This window comes from Xenopus laevis, chromosome 3L, assembly GCF_017654675.1.
Source record: "Xenopus laevis strain J_2021 chromosome 3L, Xenopus_laevis_v10.1, whole genome shotgun sequence".
In the NCBI taxonomy this organism is placed as follows: domain Eukaryota; kingdom Metazoa; phylum Chordata; class Amphibia; order Anura; family Pipidae; genus Xenopus; species Xenopus laevis.
The window spans coordinates 105832036-105846858 of NC_054375.1; the positions used below are offsets into that span (position 1 = coordinate 105832036).

Here is a 14823-nt window from a genome sequence, read left to right on the forward strand (position 1 = left end):
TTTGCAGTTGATCTACTAGGGAGATCTCACATGTGGATGACTGGGTTCACAGATGACTTTACAGACGGAAATGCTGTTGCAAGGGACACTGGGGACACCAGGACAAATTGCTTTGTCTGTGTCTATTTGAAGCAGACCGGCAATTTTTCACAAAGGGATGACAGTTTCCCTTTCATTGATGCCCGCCATAGGCTTCCTTAGGTCAGACTGTGACCTAAAGAGCCCTGTGTAGTCTCAATCCTATTGGCTGGCGTACTTCACCCATTCTGCTATTTAATTCCATTAACAGTCTAGCAAACAATAGAATGTTGCATAAAGAACCCTTTATATTTTGCTGTTAAACACAAGTTTGTATCTTTGTCATACAACACTACTGTATTGCAAACTGATCTCTCACAAATATGAACATATGGAAACCGGATCTTCTTTATTATTACAAAGAATTATTATTCTCCCCCCCACTTTGAATGCTTATCTATTGAAATAATGTAACTAATATAAAACATCAGTTATGTGTGGAACCTAACACAGGGATTTCAGATTCATACTTAAAGCAGAAGCAGATTTTGTCATACATTAAGGGGGTTATTTCTAAAACTCAAATTTTTCTCATAATTTCAATAATAAAAAACTCAAACAAACTCCCATAATACATGGGAAAAGCCCAATAAAATCAAGCAAAAACTTAAATTGCAACAATTTTTCGGATTTGACTCCTTGATTTTTTTGCATATCACCCCAAAAAAAAACCAAATTGTTCGGATTATCGTGTGAAACCCAGTGAAAAATTGAGTTATCCCCGGAAAAATCTGAACTTTAATAAAAAACCCTCTAAGCAGGCAAGTGTCAAACTTTTCTTCCCAACATACACAGACAGCCACACATGCATTGGGAATTGCTGAAACAATTCAGGCAGCATCATATCTACAATTAGGGTTCTACAGCAGCCCCTTAGTTTTCCATAATCATTTATATGAGAAGGCGAGGTATTGCTTCTACTTAGAATAGAATGTGTACAGTACCACCAAGGTACATTGTATATGGCAATCATACAGTAGATCCATAATTTAGATTGTAAGCTCTGCAGGGCAGGAACCTCCATCCTTTTCTTTCTTTGACACTAAGCTCTTAATCTTTATTTTTACCGTACTTTGCACTCATTTGTATTTATTATCATTAACAATTCATTGTTCTGCTGTACAGTGCTTCATGCAAATATGTTAATAAAATATACATAATACATGTAATAAGGTAAAGGCTGGCATCATAAAAAATCTGAGCAATTGCATGAACTTTTATGGCAAGAAAAGCTGGAGTTTGGGTTAGTGACAATATAAGTGACTGTTTCCATGTACGATGTGATTGCCATGAGCGTATCCAGGGATCCCAGTGCACAGATTTCTGAATGAGCTCCAGCTTTACTGTCACAAGGGAAACCCCAGGCACTGCAGGCTCCAGTATCCAGCACATTCTGTGTGTGCACAATAGACACACACCAGGCTAACCCCACACGTTAACACTTTCACTGCTCACAGCACAGCTCCAGTATCTCTCTGGCGGCCATGTATTTAAACAGCCCAAGTGTTCGTTTAGCAGGGATGCCTTCAGAATCCCACTGAGCTCTCTCTCAGGTCTTTTCCAAGTGTGACTTACAAGAAGTACTAAATGAACATTGCTGCACTAGGGCTCAGGAGGAGTCATTGTAAGGCATGTACCTCACTGATGAGGGTGGGCATGCAATTAACCTCTTCATTGCTGCACCAGGCTATAACCTGAGACTGAGTGGGTTTGTCTACCTGTCAATTCAATAAATGTATTGGTAGAATGCACAAGGCAACACTACAGTAAACATGAACAAGCATATATAATTAAGTTCAGGATGAAATGCAAAATGCTAACAGACACAAGGGGGTCGTGCCCTGTGGCATGTGCAGTGCAAGCGAGCTTACAACATAAATAAGGGAAGCAGCACACGGTGTCCCCACGTTATCGCCACAAGCCGTGGGACTGCAAGGGAAGTGAGGGGCACCGCTCTGTCACTATAGGGAGTGTGCGGAGGAGGATGGCACCACATAGAACTCAGCCAACCTCTGACCCCCGTGCCCTGTGCTGCTGTGGGACACACATACCTCAGCCCTGCCCCCCTCCTGGCTACACAACAGGATGCACTATGTAGTCCCGGCCACTCCAAGGCTTTCCCTGTCCCACTGACCAGCCCCCCCCCCATCTCTCTCGTGCTATTCTCCCTCCGCCTCCTTCTGGCTCGTATGCCTGCGCAGGAGCTCTAGGAAAAAAAAAGTCCCCGAAGGACTCGGGAGATCCTTGTTCGAGTCACAGAGGCAAAGAGAGCTGTAAGTGTCAGCAGGACTCGAGCATGCTACAAGGAGCTCAGTAAATGGCGGCTTGCACACAGCGACTTCCCCACGGGGTACTACTCTGCTGGCTAACCCTGCTCAGCCTCCCAGGTGAGTGCTAAATGGGCTTTTTTTTTTTTTACTATGAAAGTTGCTTTAAGATAAGTGCCGGTGTCGCCTCCCTGTGAGGGGAGGAAGGCGCGACCTTCTGCGCTCACTAACACTGACTAGCGCTGACCAATACATGGGAAAGTGCCTTGTGCGACTAAGTGGAAGCCCCGGCAACAGCACTCTCTGACCCATTCAATGGGGTCCCGTCCGGTATGCGCTTCAGCCCCATTGGGTACTACCGTATATACCCTACTGATGCTCTCCCGCACTTCATCCCCATTGGGTAACTACCGTATATACCCTACTGATGCCCTCCCGCACCTCAGCCCCACTGCACTGGTTACTACCGTATATACCCTACTGATGCTCTCCCGCACCTCAGCCCCATTGGGTAACTACGGTATATACCCAACTAATGCTCTCCCGCACCTCAGCCCCGTTGGGTACTACCGTATATACCCTACTGATGCCCTCCCGCACCTCATCCCCATTGGGTACCACTGTATATACCCGACTGATGCTCTCCCGCACCCCTTTCGACAGAATTCAGTTGGTGGCCCCCCTCAGCTCAGACTTGTAGTTTAATAAGGACCAATTTTATGAAGTTTGGTTTTGTTACCTGCCACAATGAAATTGCACATTTATCCACCTTTATCTTTAAATTCCGCTGCACATCCCTGCTTTAACAATACCATCGATATTAACCAGCAAATGGCTCCTGCTGTCAATTACATTGTTGCCATTGACAATCATTTATAATTAGAAGATAAGACAAATGATTGGCTATATAGGCTGGACAACCATCTTTCATAAGCAATGTTAATGAATTCTTTATCAAACCGTTCTTTTTAAATGTGGGTCCTGCTAAACCCCATGAGATTATGGACTTCATACCACTGGCATCCCTCCTTCAACTGCCACATATAGCTGCATATTTATTTCTGTTCCTTCCTTCATACTATCACTTCATCCCTATTATGGCCAGGGGTTATAAATCCATTACAGTGCATTTATAACTTACTATATCTTTAAAGGAATGTATAGAAATATACAAATATGATGTAGTTCTGTACTCAGAGGAGCTTAGAGAGATTTTGTTGAACCCTTTCTAATTGTTCTGGTCCCAGGTTAACCAATGTAAATGGTGTGGATGTGTTAATGTCTCTATTTTGTATTTTATATGCCTGCTTACAGCTAAGCTACAAATAGTGCATTTTAGTGAACTCGGCACTCACAGGCTTTGAATGACCTTAAGGGAACCCAAAATATTTCATATGATATACTTGTTTTGAAATTAAAATAGGGTTACACAAGGCCAATGACTGCCCTGTGCCCTCAGCATTGCATTTATATTTGCATATTTTAAATATTATCTTTCCATTGCCATTTTTTGCTACTCAATAACTAACGACATGAAATTCGGGAAATCAAAGTATTTCTGTTGTTTTACTTGTAGACAAATAAACCCATTAAGGGCTGCATTGATGCTGTTGTTACATGTGGTCAGAAACTGAAACAATCCATGCATTGAAAAATAAATCAAAATAAAAAAGAAACATCTCCCTTTGTTCATATAACAAAACATGTGTATTATGTGTTTATTGGTCAGTATGCTGTTGCGTTGGATGTCATGTTGTATAACCTGGTGACAGAAAGTAAGCAAACTTGCTGTGCTTCTACTTTTTAGAAAGGGAATCAACGACACTGGCAAGGATTTATTTATTCTTGATGTGTCTTTTGTGTCATTATTTGTTATTCGTTTGATGACAAATAACATTTAATTTCCAAACTATCAAAATATAAGATCTGTTCTTTTTTCTTATGAACACCACAGAGAACTTAATTCTCTGAAAGGGACATTGTGTATTAAGACTATAGTTATTTCAGTAGCCAGTAATATAAAGTGATATGGATGAGATTGGATGATGAGCTGGGCTGGGAATTGAGATCAGATAAAGCTTGTTTGTAACAGATTTTACACATCTTTAGCTACTGCAGTGAAACTGCTTGAAAATGTTATTTACCCACTACACACTATCTGGTGTAAAATATCTCAGATTACAAGGGGGCTTTCAGAATTGAGTTATTGATCCTGATCTGAGAAATCAATTGATAATGGGGTGAAGTCTACATGTCATCTTAAGCCTTAATGCTCTAAACAAAGATTAAAGAGACTGATTAAAGGTATGGCGACAGAGATTCTATCCTGGGGGTGAGATTTTTCTTCTTTTCTTTTCATCTTGCTCTGTGATGGATTAGGAAAGCAAAATGGGTTTGTAAGGTTAGAAAAGGCACAGCACTTCGTTCACAAAATGCTGTATTGGGTAATTAAGCAATCCCCACTGCATGAGACAGTAAGTAACCAATTAGTTCCGCATTTCTGTAACAGTTGGCAATACACAAACGTCCAAATAAAGATTTCCTAATCCCTATCCCACTGTGATTTAGCAGCAAGAGTCACAAATATTAGGAAGTTGCTTTGTCCATATCCTAAATGTATCTGTTGAAAAGGAGAAATGAAGTAAATTGAGCAAGTGAAAGAGGTATTAAATGCTGCCTTAACAGATGGATAGATTTAAAAGAAAAAAAAAGTGCGAGTGCCTGTGTTTAATCCCGGAACAAATAGTTTTTCAAATTGCAGTTTCTGAAGAGAAGTTCATCAATTTAAAGAGTATGTGCATTTGTAATATGTGAATATTTGTAATATGTACAAATATGTCCCAGTTGTCACTTAAGGTGAACTCACAGAAGATGGGTGTAGAAATGTGAAAACTCCCTAGGGCTGGAAAACCTGCTTGTTCATAAAATGAAGGGTATGTTAATGATTTCTTGTAAAAATCAAACCTTTATGACTTTCCCTGTTTAGGATCTGTGTGACAAGCTTGTAAAATTAGTCGACAGATTTAAACCTTGGTACGTTGTTAATGAAGGGGAACCTTAGCTTTTGCGTTTTTTCTTCTTCCGTTTCTGTTCTTAGACTTTTTTTGCAAGCACCCATGAAGATTTATCGCTACACACATTGGGGATAAACAAGCAAACAGACTTCAGGAACTATTTGTGTTCTAGTAGGTGCAGCGTAAGCTATTTTAGGCAGGGTCATCTTTATTTACTACTTGTATTGGTTGCTTTGTATGTAAATCTCTACATTCAATGTATACACCCATTTATTGTATAGAGCTGCAGAATATGTCAGCCCTTTATAAATGTACAATAATAATAATGATACAGTACACTTTTTATTTGTTAAAGCAATTATTCAGGATTGGCTATGGAAGGGCAGATTTCTTCCAGAATTACATAGGCTGGGAAAGTGGAACATAAATAAGTACAAAAAAGTTCTTATATTGTTTAACAAGACATTTTCAGTATATACACTAGCGATGTCCAACAATATAGATGCAAAAAGAATTAGAAATTAAAATTTAACATGCACAACTTTTCTCATCTGCATAATTCTCCAGGAGGCTGTCTAGCACTATAGGGTGTTTTGTAGTTTAACAACTGCTGAAGGTTCTCAGGCTGGATATACCCAATCTGTCTATTTTTTCCCGCCTCAGAGGGGGCCCATAGCATCCTGCATTGCCAGGGGCCCAATCGTCTCTAGCATGTTTATATTTTGGTTGCTATGCTATGTATGTTAAGTATAGTTTATGTATTTATCTTAAATATTAACTTTGTCTAACAGGGTAATTTTTTTTCTCTTTCTTTCTAGGGATTTTGTGTTTTAGTGATCTGAAGTTTGTTAAAGAACCTGAAGATGTAATTGTTTCACGGAAAGATTCAGTGGTTTTAGACTGCCAGGCTAATGGAGAAGCTCCAATAACAGTCACATGGATGAAGAATGGAGTAAAGATTTCTGAGAAGGAACGGATATCCACATTTCACAATGGATCCTTGTATATCCGTGAGGTGGAGGGCAGGAAAGGAGAGCAATCTGATGAAGGATTTTATCAGTGTTTGGCTTTGAACAAATTTGGTGCCATTCTGAGTCAAAGAGCTCATCTTTCATTAGCAAGTAAGTTATTTGGTGTTTAGTTTCACTAGGACTGCCTGTGTTGGCTGCCTGAATTTCTTTAGCAATGTGGCCAGTTCGTTTGTGTCTCTTTGGGCAACCAAGCTCTAAAAAGAATAATCAAAAGAGACACTTCAGTGCAAAAGTGTTTTCAGTTTCATTTTTAACCATAATTTAACATGCCATCTTCTCAATCTTTGGCATGAAAGTGTTTTGACATCTGAATATTAGAATCTTAATTTGAGGCAACTGCTGTGAAGATATCCATGGCAACTGTCAGTCCCAGCTTTTGATTAAGGTGACGGCCATCTTTAAAATGGCTAATTTTAAACATATGCTGGATCTTATCAAGTTGGTTAGATGAAATGGGAAATTTGCATTTGCAGTTATGAGCATGGATTCTGCGTAGGCAAAATATAGCCTTGTTAGAAAAAACATGAGCATATAGCATAATCAATCTTAGGCTGTTAAATGTATTTAATTTCCCGTTTGATGCCATCAATTTCCATTGAAGGGACAGGCCATGGCAGTGGAATGAAGAATAGATCCATAGGCTATCTATTTAACTGCTGGTGCTTTTTCATAATCAAGGTTCCTCAGGTAGAACACATAATATTAATGTGGGAAGCCTCGTGGGCCATGCTAGCGTAATGCTTTTATTACTAAAGAAAATAGCAATAGCTGGATATATTAAAGAGTCCAATAGCTTCTTTATTTATCTCAAATACATGCTTTTTCTGGTTGTTTGATGTTAAGGTCCAACGCATGTGATTTTGCATTGATTTATTTTTCTAATGCAGAGTGTATTTCTCCCATGTGATACCTGGCTATAGAGAACCCTAGGACTACACCTTTATTACCAATTGTAAAAGCTAAGCTGGCCATAAATGAAGCAAAGTTTCATATAATTATTGGTATATATAGTGTCCTTCATACACTCTGTGTCTGGCTGCCTCAAGGCTTTTCAACCAATCATTAGATGCTGTTCCTTGTTTCTCAAAATATATATATATATATATATATATATATATATATATATATATATATATATATATATACACTTTGAAAATGAAAAACTTTGAAATGAAAATGAGAGTGCGGATCCTCTATCACTTATTCCTTAAACATTGATCGAGCACCTCGAAGTCACCATTGTCAGAGGTGCGGGCACTCCAGCAAAAGTTTGTATACATATATATATATATATATATATATATATATATATATATATATATATATATATATATATATATATATATATTATGATTTAACTATAAAATGTAACGTTTAATTTTCCATTAAAAGGTTTTTATGAATTGACACGGGAAAGCTCTTTGAGTATTTTTTATGTACATAGCTTAGGCAATAATGAGAACTTTTATACAATCCAATAAATTACCCTTAAAGTAGACAAGAAATTCAAAGATTGCGTAATATATCCAAATGAATTGTTATTCACAAGCTGTGATAGAGATATCAGTGGGCAACTGAGAATATCCCAAAGCTTTTTTCACATGAGACAGAATTGTAAATAGCCTGAAATGGATGGTGTGTGCTTTGGCTTAAGGCATTTTCGTTTTGTTTGTCCCATGTAAACTTTTTTTCACAGTCTCCTAGAAACAACGGCAAAGGAGCTGAACATCTTAAATGGGCAGCTTCAAGACAAATACACAGAACTATGGAAATTTGTGTTGCGGTCAGATTTCTGAAGGAATTAAGAAAAAAATGGGAAAATGCCAGTGATTGCTTTATCAGCATGTGTCCTTTTTGTGAAATTCATCTACTTTCCAACTTCATTTTTATACTATATTATTTCTAAGGACACAGCTGTGGTAAGCTAATATATGCAGATTCTATGATTTCCATGTATCCAAGGAAGTTAAACTAAAAGCACTAAATCCTGTAGATCTTTTTCCCTAAGAACATTGTTCTACTGAATTAATACCATTGCCAGTGTTTAGATGTTTAGAGAAGAAAAGGAAGATTTAGCCTGTTTGTTTGGGGAATATTTATGTCAGTTTGCGAAAACTGATGACTTACTCCTATAACTAAGGCAAGCCATACATATTAAATAGGTGGAGAAAAGGCATTAAATGGGCATTCTCTCTTGTCAAAGAGCAAGTGCTATCTTAGTCTGAAATGACAGCAGGGGGCAAGGATGGCCTTTTTTCTGTTGGGCCAAAGCTTTGACAAGTAAGATTACTAAGTGCTTTAATATCACAATGCCGAAAGCAGCATTTGGAGCTGCGAGGAGCTTAGCTTGGGTAGTAGTTTTAAGGCCTGAACACACAAGAAGATCAGGGCCTTACTTCAAAAGTTTAAGAAGTGAAAACCAAAGGTTGGGCTCCAGGCATGAATGCCATTATCCTTTTGCACATTGAAGACTGTACCCGGTTAAAAGGTTACTGACTGTTCAGAGTGAGGCGTACCCTACTGATAAAGAGCCGATGACCCTTATTCTTTGACCATATCTTTCATATTCCCCCAGAGTGATCCAACTATGACCAAGGATTGTTTTGCAGGAATGCTGAGATTGGAAAGTGGGCTGAGCCCTTCTTTGGGGTCATAATAGAGCCTTATCTTCTGATCTCAGCAGGTCTGCATAGCAGGGTGTCATTGCTGGCTGTTCCATGGTGTCTCATCTGTTCAGGCAACTGGATAAAAAGATCTTATTAATAAGTCTAGCTGAATCCACAAGAAAACGAATGAAACAGAGAAGAATAATGGAATGCAAGCTATTTATTTTTTGGCAAACCTGTGTCCCATGTAACTTCTAAAGAAATTCAAAGGGTCATGGATACATGAATGTAGTTAAGCAATTGCACAAATCTATCCCTGGGAAAACATTCCACCAAAACCGCTGTTTTCCATCTTGTGTATATAAACGTGTCCATGATTCTCAAAAACTTAATCTAGGGGTATTTCTAGCTGTTGTCAAAGTAGGACTGTCCACCATATGGTGCATTAGTTGTGTATTTTTGGCTGTTGATTGGTGTTCAGAGTTTCACAACAACTGAATAGCTATTGGGCTTACTTTGCAGTTGCACTTCCATGCACACTTTTACCTCTCTCTTGTTAAAATGTTACTTCATAGAGGAAGCTTAGCTTAACTTTTGTAATTGTGTTAATACAGGCCTTTAAAGGAAAACTATACCCCCCAAACAATGTAGGTCTCTATTAAAAGATACTGAGTAAAACAGCTCATGTGTAAAACCCTGCTTCATGTAAATGAACCATTATCATAATAATATACTTTTTTAGTAGTATGTGCCATTGGGTAATCATAAATAGAAAATTGCCATTTTAAAAAATAAGGGCCGCCCCCTGGGATCGTAAGATTCACTGTGCACACATACAAACTACATGTAAGGTCACATGAGCCAATTAACAGACAGAGTTCTGCCTTTTGCTTCCTCACTTCTTCCTGTTACAGTTAGTGTTGTAGTATTTCTGGTCAGGTGATCTCTGAGGCAGCACAGATAGAGTCACGAAATGGTGGTTCAAGGCAAGAGATGTAAAAGGGCAATATTTATGTAAATATATATTCCAGTTTGGTAAGATTCTTTAATATGTCATTCAATTTGATATAAACTATCTGTTGCTTAAGTATTCATTTTGGGGGTATAGTTTTCCTTTAATATGAATGTGCTAATGTGGCCCTTCCCCAAGAGTGCTACCGTATTTGTAGTTTTACTGTTAAACCAGTTATCTACTTGGAAGGAGTAATGATTCTAAGAAGCTAGATAGCAATATTTAATGTAAGTTCTACCTTTGTAATGTCTCATTAATACATGATTTGTATCTGCAAGGTTATTATATTCTTCTGTTCGACAGGCATTCCTCAGGGTTACCATTGCATTTGTGAGCCAGACAATGTCCTCCTTGCTTATCTTTCTTCTCTTTCCCTTCTTTCTGCATGGTTTGGCCTAGGAGTAGCAGCTTCTTTTGTCAACCCCTTCTGCCTTTGTTGAAGAATGGTTTATAACTCTGAGCAGTTGCTTAGCCAAAGGTCTATTGTCACGTTCTCCCATTCAACAGCTGTGTCTATTGTTTAAAATGCAGAATAATTTATTGCCATGTCTGAGATGGGATCTATTGAGAACGTGCTTATGTATGTATATATGTGAATTCATACACAGAACTCCCCTCCTGTCACGTATGGTATCCCAAAACAGACGCCAAGGAGCTCTCTGCTATTCGGGTGCCACCAGGTAATAAAGGGAGAGAAACTAGACGATCGTTCTGGGCAGACAAGGGAACCGTAACGCGTGAAAATAGACAAGGCGTCTTTAAATATGATTTAAAGGAGAAGGAATAGCATTTTACAATTGGGGTGCCAAAAGTTAGGCACCCCCAAGTGACTATTTTTACTTACCTGACACCTGGGCCCTGGGTGTTTTTCTAGCAAGAACCATGGAGAGATCCTCTTCTTGCTTCATCGGTTTTCAAATTTCCCTGGGCAATGCATGCGTAACTGCGAGAAGACCTGAAGAAGCAGGAAGTGGATCTCGCCATGTTGGTTGCTAGAAGAACCCTGGGCTGGTCCGGTTTTCTGCTGATAGGAGCGCCGGCCCGGGGTGTCAGGTAAGTAAAAGTAGTCAGTTGGGGGTGCCTAACTTTTGGCACCCCTTAAGTGTAAAATGCTATTCCTTCTCCTTTAAATATGAAATTTGAATTTCTTGCCAAGTGTGATGAAGTAAAAAATGACGTGTGTGTGTATGGACACGCTCACCAGATGCGTGTGCGAAATTTTGGAGAAGTGGCTGCAGGCGACCCCCCTACCCCACTAGACCATCATGTACCATTATGCCTCCACTGTGTATGTGGAGGAAGAAGTCTGTTTGGAGTTGTGTTGGGTAATGGGTTTATGTGTATATCTTTTATTCTGGAACTAAAAGGGGGTTTCCCAGTCAGCAGGAAGACTCTAAACACACATTTCAGTGGTATACAACTTACAGTATGTGCCTCTTATGTGCAGGTTGCATTAAGCTGGGATTGTAGCAGCTTTCATTAAAACTGTTGGAGGGTTGCAAGGTGGTCATTCACAAGGTTAATACTCTTGACAGACATCAAGTATTACACAATATACAATATTTCATTGAACATTTCCAAGGATATCTTCTGCCCAAGCACCCCATTTCTGTGTCTGAAGGCAATTTTGTCTGTGCCCTAAAACTCTGCACTCTCAGTCTAACCACAATTTGGCAATTCCTGTTCCCTGACTTTAATTCTCCATTTCACAGTGCTAAGCAATGCTTTAGGATCTTGCAAATATGTGTGGCAATTCCAGTAAAGTAGAATGATTGACTAGAAAGACGGGTGGAATAATTTGAATAGCCACATCATTGTAGCAAGTCTTACTTTAGGAACCTCTCATTTTCCTTCTCAAGTGCTTTAATTCCTCCATTCCTTCTCTAGAAAAGAACTTTGACACTTGCTGCCAGAGCAATAGAAAAGACTCAAAGAGATAGATCATTTCTTTATTTAAGGATTTATATGTGACGAGAGAAGACAAGCCATGGTATTTGTGAAATCTAGAATCTCTAGATGGCAGATGAACAGAGTAGATATATTAGTTATTAAAACTGATGTAAAGCAGAGTTGGAGATTAATTTACTAAAGGGGAGCACCAGTAACATTAGAACATAATATATATTTTGCTGCTGACCCCCATGTTTTTCACAGAATTTGCTAGCTTATTTTATTTTCAGGTAGAATCACATCTTGTGATGGCAATTGCATTAACCAAACAGACCCCTCTCTTGCATTGGCAGTTTGTTGCTAAAAATAATGACCACACACACAAAAAAGAGCATCAATGTGGCCATTTCACCAATGGAACAGGCATGCACTATAAATATTATGGTTACACTGTGCTGGTAGCAGAATGGACAAACACCCTAACATACCACCAGAATGAGAATCTTTCTTTGTCCTAGGGCAACTGTTTTATTAAATCATTTCAGTTTGAAATGTAAAGAAATGTTGACTTTTTGGTGCAATGTATACAGTATATATATATATATATATATATATATATATATATATATATATATATATATATATATATATATATATATATATATATATATATATATATATATATATATATCATTTATTTCTGTTATATTATTGAATTTATGGCCTATTAACTTACATCTGACTATGAAACATTATGCCAAGAATTAGTGATGGTTGATCTCTGTTAATTATTAACACACAACTAATTGTAGTACAAATGCACAGCCCCTGGTTAGATTTAGAAGCAGGGGGTGAAAAAAAGACTTGGACGTTGAAAATAGAGGAAGGTTAAAACAGAGGATACAATGGACATGCTTACTGTGCCTAATACATACCTCCCAACATTTGTAAAATAGAAAGAGGAACAAAATATTTTGTCCACACCCATTTTATGGTCACACCCCCTAAATACCACAGCCATTTTACAAAATTTGACAGGCTATGGAAAGTTTGAACACATTTCTGGGTGTTTTAGTGTCAGGTTTTATGTGTTATTACAGTTTTTCTAATGAAAGTGGATTGCAGCAAGTCACAGTTTCCCCAAGAGACCTGCTTATCTTAAACAGTTACAATTCTGTCTTTGCTAATCTTAAATTGTTACAAATGTATCTAAGTGCAGCTGCCACTTATTCTGGCCTCTCTGCCAAAAGCCTTTTATTTAAGTTTTAGAAACTTTGTATCTTTTTATGGCAGGTGATCAAAGAGAAAGTCAGAACATTTCAGTAACAACTGGATTGTGCTGTCAAAATCAGGACTGTCCTGCAAAAAATTAGACAGTCATGGGAGGGACATATTTACATTTCTGTAAAAATATTCTTTGATATTAAAAGCATGAGGTACTATAGTTGTAAGCAATAGCTTTCCAAGATATTTCCCTAGTTCTTCAGCTTTGCCCATGTCTGTGAGACTATGTGCCTGTATTAACTTGGCATTTTAGTCATGCTTAATTATTCTGCTCTGGACTTTTTATTTCTGGGTTGCCTTGAAATGTTTCAGAGTGTTGCTGGATCAATGATTTCAGAGAATGTAGAATAAGTAAATATTTACAGGATTCTAGATGCATAATGGGGATATATAAATTTGTGAATCTTTATAACTACCCACAGATATACTAATATATATCTGGTTATGAATAGCTGTAAATAGTGTATAGTTTTTGTCATTTATATATTTTTTTGTCATTTAAAAATTCTCATTAGTCTGCTTTGTCTAGATTCTGAGAAAGTTGCAGAGACAAAACACAGTTGCAGCACTATGTGTAACATTTTCCTTGGTTATAAATATTGAATGAACACCATATTGTTACTAACAAGAGTGCAGTGAATTCCCTCCTGCGGTTTGATTGTATTTAACCTCAGTAGCTTGGACATTGTACCAATTTCAGAATCAGCTGGGAAGCATAGTTATATAGGGCACTGACAGCATAGGATTATTGCATACTAAATATTTAGAATGGCCATGTTAATTGCCAAATGTGTGATGTGTAAAAATAGCGCATATTTAGTTTTTGTGTTTGCTTTGTGTAGAGCTGTTGTTGTTGCAGAACTGTACACCAGCCACGGGTTAGGTCTGGACTATTATTGCCAGTGTACTGTATATATGAGGCATAGTTTGCTTGATTTTATCATTGTTGAATTGGCTTGAACTTGAACTGCTTAGGATTCTAGAAGTTAACCATTTGCTTAACTAATAAACCCATTTTGTTGTTCCTTAATTGTGAAGTCATTCTGCAACAATAATTTAAATTCCAGTTTCCTTTTGGCTACAGAGATCCATACATTGTGCATTCTCCCTTAAACTCAGTGAAAACGGCTAATACTTAGCAGGATCATTAAACCTTTCCTTCACATCCAGCAAATTAATATTTGAAATATTTGGGGAAGTTTATACAAGACATTTTGCCTTAGGTGTACAACTTTTCTAAAAGATTTGAGGAATTAGCAGCTGCTCCTACACAACGTTTCAACTGTTTTTGCCCATTTGGGGAATGCTGTGAACATTCTCCAACACAGGGTGAACTATCGTTTTTTGCATTCGCTTTAAAAAGTCCTGCTCATGCAATAAAGATGTGAAAAAGTCCAATCGATAATAGAAATGAAAAGTATGCTGACATCAAAACACAGAGGTTTCATTTGTAAACAGTGTGTTATAGTGAGGTAGTGACGTTTTTAGGGCAGAAACAATGATTGCAGTTATCTGGAATTTGTTATTGTAATTGGGAATCTGGGTGCTTGGATCACATTCATATCTAGCAGTGGCCTGTGGTCACTGGACCAGCATTGTACTTTTGTGGCTATCAATACAGGTATGGGACCCGTTATCCAG

At 38.1% G+C, this 14823-nt stretch overlaps 1 protein-coding gene across 1 annotated transcript in view; it reads left to right on the forward strand.

Annotated features, from left to right (window-relative positions):
• Positions 1 to 2232: 2232 nt before the first annotated feature.
• prtg.L (protogenin L homeolog) overlaps positions 2233 to 14823 on the forward strand; it is a 92979-nt gene continuing 80388 nt past the window's right edge. Inside the window, exons 1-2 of the mRNA XM_018253055.2 lie at positions 2233 to 2465; positions 6178 to 6480. Coding sequence (XP_018108544.1) covers positions 2396 to 2465; positions 6178 to 6480 — 373 coding nt within the window. The 5' untranslated portion in view covers positions 2233 to 2395. The remainder of the gene's footprint in view (positions 2466 to 6177; positions 6481 to 14823) is intronic.